The sequence below is a fragment of the Cyprinus carpio genome, chromosome B24, assembly GCF_018340385.1.
Source record: "Cyprinus carpio isolate SPL01 chromosome B24, ASM1834038v1, whole genome shotgun sequence".
Classification (NCBI taxonomy): domain Eukaryota; kingdom Metazoa; phylum Chordata; class Actinopteri; order Cypriniformes; family Cyprinidae; genus Cyprinus; species Cyprinus carpio.
Genome location: NC_056620.1, coordinates 1518449 through 1528175, shown reverse-complemented (window position 1 = coordinate 1528175; position 9727 = coordinate 1518449). Strand labels below are relative to the sequence as shown.

General features: G+C 39.8%; 3 protein-coding genes across 3 annotated transcripts in view; 1 reads left to right on the top strand and 2 right to left on the bottom strand.

Annotated features, from left to right (window-relative positions):
* The window catches only part of LOC109050157 (gamma-soluble NSF attachment protein-like), a 9522-nt gene extending 7459 nt beyond the window's left edge, over window positions 1-2063 (top strand). Inside the window, exons 10-11 of the mRNA XM_042751958.1 lie at window positions 58-268; window positions 725-2063. Of these exons, the coding sequence (XP_042607892.1) occupies window positions 58-268; window positions 725-856 (343 nt within the window). The 3' untranslated portion in view covers window positions 857-2063. The remainder of the gene's footprint in view (window positions 1-57; window positions 269-724) is intronic.
* Window positions 2064-2426: 363 nt separating this feature from the next.
* Window positions 2427-4585, bottom strand: LOC122142205 (piezo-type mechanosensitive ion channel component 2-like). Its single transcript, XM_042751957.1, has 2 exons — window positions 4469-4585; window positions 2427-2898 (listed from the first exon to the last, which is right to left on the bottom strand). Exons 1-2 carry the CDS (start codon window positions 4573-4575, stop codon window positions 2646-2648), a joined length of 360 nt encoding a protein of 119 aa, XP_042607891.1. The 5' UTR covers window positions 4576-4585; the 3' UTR covers window positions 2427-2645.
* A 353-nt stretch (window positions 4586-4938) lies between these two features.
* On the bottom strand, window positions 4939-7893 carry LOC122142191 (piezo-type mechanosensitive ion channel component 2-like). Its single transcript, XM_042751888.1, has 4 exons — window positions 7459-7893; window positions 6074-6166; window positions 5788-5969; window positions 4939-5059 (listed from the first exon to the last, which is right to left on the bottom strand). Exons 1-4 carry the CDS (start codon window positions 7891-7893, stop codon window positions 4939-4941), a joined length of 831 nt encoding a protein of 276 aa, XP_042607822.1.
* Between the last annotated feature and the right edge of the window lie 1834 nt (window positions 7894-9727).

Here is a 9727-nt window from a genome sequence, read left to right as displayed (position 1 = left end):
ATTACTGAGCTGTGACCGCTGCATTACCACACGTGACCGTGTCCCGTTTGTGCTCAGAAAACCCATCGCACAAGTGCTGGTGCATCTGCACAGAGGAGACTACGTGGCGGCGGAGAAGTGTGTGCGGGAGAGCTACAGTATCCCAGGATTCAGCGGGAGCGAGGACTGCGTGGCCATGGAGCAGCTTCTGCAGGGTTACGATGAGCAGGATGAGGAGCAGGTGTCTCGCGTCTGCACTTCACCGCTGCTCAGATACATGGACAACGACGTGAGTCTCCCAGCATGCATCTGTGCATGCACTAGAGTGCATTGAATATGAATGGTGTAATGTGGCACAAATCTGCGTTTAGTTCAGTCTTTCTAATCTTTTCATTTTCTCCTATTAGTTTCACTCACCCTTTCAAGAGTTTGGTAGGTTTGACATCAAAGCATTTGCATATTACAGTAGTGTAGAGAAAGTCTGTTTCTCCTCGTCTCCAGTAGTTTATTTAATTTCAGTCCCCCTGTAATGTCAGTCCTAAGTGATCATTTCAGCCCTTATGTATCTTATGTATCCATAAGACGTCAGTCATATTTCATATTAGCTAGTTAAGTTCACATGCTTCAGTCGGTCATCAGGGCAGAGTGCACGCTGAATACTGAACATGAAATCAATGCAAAACTCTCTGACAGAAGCTGGTTTTTATTCAGCATTGAGCACACTGTCGTCTCGCCTGTTCTTCAGTATGCAAAGCTTGCCATCAGCCTGAGGGTGCCTGGAGGAGGGAAGAAGAAGGCCGCTGCCGCTGCCAGTGGAGATGCTGGAGCCGCGCCGCCGGAGGAAGACGAGGATGAGTACGCTGGAGGCCTCTGTTAAAGCTCTACCAAACACATTCCTCATCTGCTGCTTCAGACTCCTCCATGAAGGAGCAAGCATGATCCTAAACATTATATTCCTGTGCTGGAGGGGTTTGTGTTTCAAGAAGCTTTCAGAACTGTTAAAGAGGGAACGTCATCTGGAGAAGAAAAGCTTCTTTATGTTAGGCCTCACATGTTATGCAACGTCCTCCTCTCTCGAGTATGCATATTTATTTAGGTTTGCCTTCAAAAATCATGTTAAAATGTAAACTGGTTTTCTCAAGTGTTTTCAGGCAAAGCTTGTTTCTGCCATGGGATAACACAAATACATAAAGGTAATTCAGCTCTTTTTTCTATGTAAACGAAGACTTGCAAGACGTGGAATTGAGACGTAATTTCAAAATTGAGAGATATAAATGTAAAATTGCGATTCTGAGAAGAAAAGTCTGAAGCTCGAGGTATAAGCTTGCAATTGCACGAAAAAAAAAGTGTCTGAATTGTGCAATTGCCTTTGAAAATACAAAAAAGAATAGCAGAATTGCGAGATGTAAAATGTAGAATTATGAAGGGAAAAAATTAAGAATTGCGATTTAAACTCAGAATTCCATGAAACACAGAATTTAAATAAAAACTAAAAGAGATTAGAATTGCAAGAAGAAGAAAAAAACAAGTCGAAATTGTGAGATAAAAAAAAAAAAAACAGGTAATCACAACTTTTTTTTTTTTTTTAATTGCATGGTGGAAACAAGCTTCAGAAAGCCCAAACCTGACCGACAGCTTCACAGTTCAGTGGGAGCTTCTGTGTGTGAATCAGGAGCTCGGTCTTCATATGTGCAGTATTTCAAACATTGTGAGTAGTGCTGGAATACTACACAAGTCAGCGGTTTAAATTATACTACATATGTTCTACATGCTGGAAATTAAATAACAGTGCCTGCCTTACCAAAAGAGGGAATGTATTTACTGTACATTGTGTTTGTATCTTCAATATTGTTAAACTTATTCCACTCAACTTAGTGAAACATCAGCAGAAAACGAAGCAGCATGAAATGCATGAAATGCCTTAAGATTATCTGAACACGAGAAACACAATCTTAGTTTTATTCTTGGTTTTTAATGGAGAAAGTGTGTTTTGAAATTGCAGGGAACAAGCTCTGTTAATTCTGGATTTGCATGGTTTCCCAACACCACTGAATAAAGAGAATCTGTGATTTTTGCATATTTAAGATCCGATTTTCTGTAGACTTTTTAATGCATACAAAATGGTCATTGAAACGCATGTAACGAAAACTAAAAGTGCAACAGGTAGACGGACAAATAAGGCAATAGTTGGTTTCCAGAATGTGCTTTATGCTCATGATATTAATCCAGAATCACATCGACGTGGGATCCTGAAGAGCGGATACTCTTCCTGAGAACCCTGGGATAGGTCATGAGTTCAATCTTACGTAGTCTTAGAAACCCAGGCACTTCTGGGGTCCAGTTTTCTCTGAAGAAAAAAAGTGGCTAGTGTTCAGTCGCCGTCTCCTTTCTTTGTTCAAGTTTACGGCCTGCTACCAGGACAGTGTATTGCACAATGCGCGACTCACCAATCTCCCGACAGACAGGTGGCGCTAGAGCTCATTAAAGATCCCACTGGTGGAGTCAGCTTCTGAATCAGGGCTCTTTGGCACAGCTGGTTCACCTGTAGGGCTCTTGGTTTTGGCAGTCGGACCTCTCGTGACGAGTTTGTCTCTTAACGCCGCCTTCATGCGAGAAGCAGCATCCTTGTTTGGGATCGTTGGGTTTTTCCGTCAATCCCAGCAGGCTCATTTGGTCTTCTCCCTCGTCCACTTGATTATGGTCTCCGGCGAGCGGTAAAGGAAGATGAGTTTGGCGTACAGGTCCTCCTCCAGCTCCAGCTCGCCGGTTTCCCGCACCAGGAAGATGTCGGTGCACAGTTTGAGGATGCGGTCGACGCACGGAAGCTCTTCGAACATGATGGAGTGCGAGATGCCGCTGAAGAACTCGCGGACGAACTTCCCGATCACCAGCACCACGGAGGCGTAGAGGCCCATGATACTGCAAGAGACACAGCAGGCACGATTCAGAACACAACACAAAATCAACCAGCAGCAATTCATTTACTCACCACCATGTCATCCAAGATATTCATGTCTGTCTTTCTTCAGCTGCAAAGGAATTACTTTTTTTTTTTTTTGAGGAAAACATTGCAGGATTTTTCTCCATATAGTGGACTTCAGTGGTGGCCAGTGATGTGAAAGTCCAAAATACAGCTTCATAGGGCTCTACACAATCAAGTTTTTAGCTGAAGTACAAAGATGCACCAATGTGCGTGACCTTTCCAACATGATTACGTAATGCATGCACATCGCAGAGCTAGAGCTAGCCCAGCATTTGTGGTAAAAAGTGAAAAAAATAAATAAATTATTCCAGAAAATTACAGATCGTTTCATAAGATGAGACCCTTATTCCTCGGCTGGGATCACGTAGAGCTCTTTGAAGCTGCATTCTGAACGCTCAAATCGTTGGCCACCACTTAAGTCCACAATATGGAGAAAAATCCTGGAATGTTTTCCTCAAAAAACTTCGTCTTTCTTTCTTCAGTCACAAAGAAATTAACATCTTGGATGACATGGGGTCGATTGTCAGGTCATTTTTATTCTGGAAGTGAATTATCCTTTAAGCGACCAAGGCTTAATGAGGACCTAAGCATGGCAGGACACATCGCACCAACAAAAATGAGTAATTAAATACATTATGAGATCATAAATCACTAGTGATCTGATATAATGGTTTATCATTTTTGACCAATAGGTCTAATTTCTGAATTGATGTGGCGTGGTCTCAGATGCAATTAAGCATCATGCCATCAAATTCGTTGATGTGTTAAATGAGAACTAATTTGACTATCGACACTCAAAGTTTTTGCGGCCATGGACTCGAATTTGGTGAAAATTGGACGAATGGTCTACGAGGAGTTCGAAAAAGTAGGTTTTCATTGCCTTGGCAATATATCGGTCGACCACTAATAAACATGCATGAATGAGAAAATGCAATGCTTCTTGTACAAAAGTCAAGCTGCAACAAAACAATGCGCTGACTGAGGCGTGTATGGAGAAAGCCAACTGTCTCTCACACACACACACACACACTTGTGTAAAAATGTCTGTCTTGGCGAGTATTCACAAAAAGCGTAGGCTGCAAGTGAATGTAGACAGCTGTGCGATAGGTCTTAAAGTGACAGCAGCCTAATGATCACTTTAGTAGCTATAATAAGGATTCATCTAGATTTAAATTATACAGTGAAGACTATGCAATGCTTTATTTTACGTTTGATTCATTGCTGTACTATTTTGTACCTGAATACTCTTCCTACCTGTTGTTTGTCATTTGTCTTTGTTCTTACTTTTAATAACTATAATCATTTTTGAGTCTTTTGAAAGTCCGACACGTTTTCTACATTATTTTTTTCTTTTTTGTGATGCATGACAACTGCACATCTAACATTGCATTAAATGGCCAATGTGATGCAACCACAAAATCTGTCATTTAAAAAAAAAAAATCAAAAAGTGAAATTGGTGATGACTGCATGCTCAGAGATGTCTGGGACGGTATCCCGTGACTCACCCATAACCTGCCAGGAAGCCCAGGCTGGGAGGACTGACTTTATCACTGAAGACGTACAGCTGCAGTCCAGCTTCTCTCTTCTTCTCCAGCTTCGACTCGGCTCTCATCTGGATCTTCGCTGCCCCCGACGGCTGGTCCACAATCCACCACTCCTGAATTCCTCAACTGAATGTCCTCACTGCCGGTGGGAGACCTCTCCAAGTCCAGCTGGATGCCTCTTATACCCCTCATCTGGCACGGAGGGATCGTGATTGGTGTGAGTTACAGGTGACGTCAGTATTCATGGAGAGAATCACGCTGATTGTGCATTACCTGTATAAAGCTGATCGACTGGCTTGGCGTTTGAGTCACTCGGCGCTCGGATAAAGCAGGGAAACACTTGCTCTATGACTCTGTGAATGAGAAAATGGACCATAAATAGAAGCACTGATTTAAGTATGAAATGCATGATTTATATGTTGAATTTGTAGTTACACAGGTTTATTTCTGGTTCCATTGAGTAACGCTATCAGCTCCTGTCTAGTGTTCATGTCCAGATATGTGATGTGTTTGTCCATCGCAAACTCAGCCTTCGCTCCCAGACTCAGATTCCTGCACAAGAGAGAAGTATTATGGGATATATTTAGTGTTTAAAGATGAAACTGCAATGCATCTGAGAACTGCACTAGAATAAATGACCACTGCCATGATTTTTTTTGGACATGGTGGGATCATGGTATTCTACTGTACACTATGGTTCAAAAAGTAAGATTAATATTTGTTTATAATAATATTAAAAAAAACACTTATACACAAAAAATACACAAAAAATATAAAAAAAGTGCCAGTAAAGACGTTTCTAATGTTACGAAAGATTTCAAATAAATGCTATTCTTTTGAACTTTCTGTTCATCTGTGAATCCTGAAAAGTAAAATGCATCACAGTTTCCTCAAAAATATTGTGCAGCACAACTGTTTTCAACATTGATAATAATCAGAAATGTTCCTTGAGCTGCAAATCATCATATTAGAATGATTTCTGAAGATCATGTGACACTGAAGACTGGAGTAATGATGCTGAAAATACAGCTGCGCATCACAGAGATACATTACAGTATACGCATGTAAATGATATGCAGATGAAGTTGTGCATGCATTGTCAGCTCCATATATGGTGATTTCAGGGAGGAGTCAGTGACTGGGGTTTATAAAGGGATTTTTGCACAGGTTCTGGTGTACACATGGTTTTATAAATCTGACAAATTTCATGCATACACTCTTCCTAGATTTTTCGTAGCTTTTCAGGATGAGTTTTATAAAGGAGGCCCCCGCTGATGCACTGCATCTGTACCTCTGGATGCTCCAGGACATGGTGACCGGAAAACTGGTCCTCTTTGCTCAGGACGTCCATCAGGTTCTTCCTGCTGGGGGGGCTGATGGTCCACAGAGAGTTGGAGCTTCCTTCCAGCTCTGCCACAGTCACGTCCTCCGCCGTGTACACCTCCAAGAACTGCAGTGCACTCTGGGAAACAGATGGAACTGCACTTGACACATTACACGACGACTAAAGAGAGGCGTTTCTAGAACAGCATGCTTCTCCAAACCATCGCACTGAGAGTGACTTACAGAACTGTGTCTGTATGAGTTCAGGAAGCTGATGAAATCTCTGTCAGTGACGTCCTTCAGCTGATTCTGCTGCGCACTCATCGTGAAGATGGGCTAGAAAGCACAGACAACACACAGACATCACAAAAGCAGTCTTAAGTCTCTGGGGTATATTTGTAGCAATAGACAACAATACATTGTACGGGTCAAAATTATACATTTTTTTTTATGCCAAAAATCATTAGGATATTAAGTAAAGATCATGTCCCATGAAGATATTCTGTAAATGTCCTACTGTAAAAATATCAAAACTTAATTTCTGATTAGTAATATGCATTGCTAAGAACTTCATTTGAACAACTTTAAAGATGATTTTTTTTTGCACCCTCAGATTCCAGATTCTCAAATATTATCCTAACAAACCTTACATCAATAAATTCAGAATATAGAATGGCCGTGTAAATATCATGTAAATATACTTGCAAACCATGCTTCTGAATTTGGGTGAATATAGCACTTCTCAAGCTATCAGATCATGTATAAAACAAATAAATCAGCAAGTTACAATACACTGGTGATATATTATACACGATGTCTTCATCACATCCAGTGACCTTCACTAAATCTGGATTCTGGACAAAAATAATTCAGACGTCGAAGACTTTGCTGTTTTCATTCTCAAAAGTTTTGTCAGCCAAACCCCCTCTGAGATCAAATATTTACTTGAAATAAGTTAATGTTTCAATAACTGAACAACACATTTGTTTCACATTTGTCGATTAATGGTCACATTTACATGCAGGTAAATCCCAAAAGTGTTAAAATTATTTGTTTCCGTTTTGTGTAATGTAATGTTTAATGCATTTTATGATGTTGTTACAATGCATTTATATGATACAATATATTTTCTTTCTCTTTGCTTTTATTATAATAATAATATGGTATGTTTAATTGTAAGTTTAAAACAAGTGAGATTAAAATTAATCTTAAAAAGTATACATTACCTAAAATGAGGAACATTGTTTGCATTAATATGTGACAGTAATCTCATGTAATCTGTAATTAGTAACCAACTACAATTTGTACGTTATCTACCTAGCACTGTTTCTGTATATATTATATTATTAGTATTATCATGATCATTATTATTATTATTATTATTATTATTCATAGCATGTCTATATAGTTTTTATAAAATGAGCCTTTGCAACTAGCTGACAAAATAAGTTTAAGGTTTTTTAAAGCCTGTTTACGCCACAGAATACACAGAAATAAACCAAAGAGGCAACTGCTTTAAATGACTTCTGTGGCGGAAATGGGCTTCCATGATTTAAAGTAATGACTTTTTGTTGTTGTTTTAATTTTCCCGTGATTTGAGTGGACTTCATGTCTCTAAGAGCACACACCTGAAAGCCGCCCAGCGTGATGGTGACAGACACGTCCAGCGGTTTGTTGACCACTCCAGCCACAGACTTGACCAGAGACATGAAGAGCAGAGGAAACCAGACGATACAGATGAGCAGCATCACGATCATCCCCCCCATCCCGTACTTCACCACCTTCTTCTTCTTCTGTCCTCGAGGCTGGAATACCTCTGAAAGAACACAAACACACCTCCGTGAGTCCTGGTTCTGAACGCTGCTCTGACAAGCTCTGGCTGGAGGTCCTCTCACTTTCTCCGACTCCCTCCAGCACTTCAGCACGAAGATGTGAGCGTAGATGTCCTCCACGCAGATCCAGCTGGACAGACTGAGGTGGTGTCGGTCCAGACCCAGTCCATCACCGCCCGCAGCTCCGTCAGGAACGGCACCAACCGGAACCTGAGCATCATTCAGAAACATGAGACTCGGTCAGGACTGAGGAGCTTCTGACACTCCAGAAACAAAGTGTGGTGTGGTCATAAGGGTCAATTTTGGAGATTTATGCATCATCTGAAAGCTATATAATCTCCATTGATGTACGGTTTGTTAGGAGGACAATATTTGAAAATCTGGAATCTGAGGGTGCAAAAAAATCTAAATATTGAGAAAAATCTAAATATTCAGTTGTTCAAATGAAGTTCTTAGCAATGCATATTACTAATAAAAATGTTTTGATATATTTACGGTAGGAAATGTACAAAATATCTTCATGGAACATGATCTTTACTTAATATCCTCATGATTTTTGTCATTAAAAGAGAAATGTATAATTTTGAGCCATACAATGTATTGTTGTCTATTTCTACAAATATACCTGTGCTACTGATGACTGCTTCTGTGCTGCAGGGACACATTATGTGCTTTTAAACAATACAAATCCAGGCATTCTTTGGCATAAAGTTATAAGAGGCTGGCGTTACAGTGATGATGATAAAGGGTTAGTAAACATGATACGAAGCAGTGCCTAAAACCCTCTTAACCGTGGTAAAATCACTGTTAACGCATGGCCTTAGCTGGCTTATGACTTTTTTTGTAATTTAATTTTTTTATTTTTTTTTTCTAAGAATTCTAATCTAAAAAAATTATAAATAAAATAGATAAATAAACAAATAAATAAAATGTCAATCATTTTGATGACCAAACGTTATTTAATGACAAATATTGTCGTGACAATAACTGTTTAACTATTATCATGTAGGAATGTTCAATGAATTTCATTAAAAAACTAGCCGAACTATATCATTTTGAGCATTTTATATATACACGTTTTTAAAAGAAAGAAGTCCCTTCTGCTCATCTAGGCTGCATTTATTTGATCAGAAATGCAGTAAAATATTTTTTGCAATGTAAAATATGTTTTCTATGTGAATATGTGTTAAAGTGTAATTTATTTCTGTGATGTGCAGCTGTATTTTCAGCATCATTACTCCAGTCTTCAGTGTCTTCAGTTTTTTTTAATAGAAACCTTTTGTAAGATTATAAATGTCTTTACTGTCACTTTTGATCAATTTAATGCGTCCTTGATGAATAGAAGTATTACAATACTCACAGTGTAGAATTGAATACATTTGTGGTCATCCACATGAAGAATGGCTTTAATATGTTGTAAATGTCAGAACAGACTGTAATGAGTCCAGCTGAAGGTCTTACCCTTGGAAGAGGAAGAGATTGAGGTAATTATAGCTCTTGGTCAGGAAGTTGCCCAGCACGCGTGTGGGGTAACCGCAGCGGATCTGATACGCCGACAGACCGAAGTAGATGCACTTCACAAAGTACCAGAGCTGAGCAACTGTGTTCTGAATGAAACGCCTAGGAAATCAAACCCAGTCACTCGTTAGATGAACCTCCGGCTTCTTAAACGTGTTCAATAATGATATCATTCATCATTTACCTCTCGGTGACTCCGGGGGAGAATGAAGAACATCCAGAAGTGAATGCCGAAGACCAGGATGACCTGGAAGATGACCTTCCCCATCACGTCTTCCTCAGGTACAGCGCACGGTCCACCACCATCGTCCCAAACTGGATCAGCACCATCACCAGGAAGGCCTCGGGAACCTGGTCCTCTGACAGGGAGGAAGTGATGTCAGCCGCAGCAGAGTGTTTCTGTGGAGAAACCAGCTTCACTTCAGTTTTACTGCACTTACATTTTTATTTTTTCAAAGTCAGCATAAATATTGTGAATGATTCATCCATGTATGTTTCTTTCTTTTCTTTCTTTTTTTTTTAGTTTTAGTATTTGGAGCTAATAACT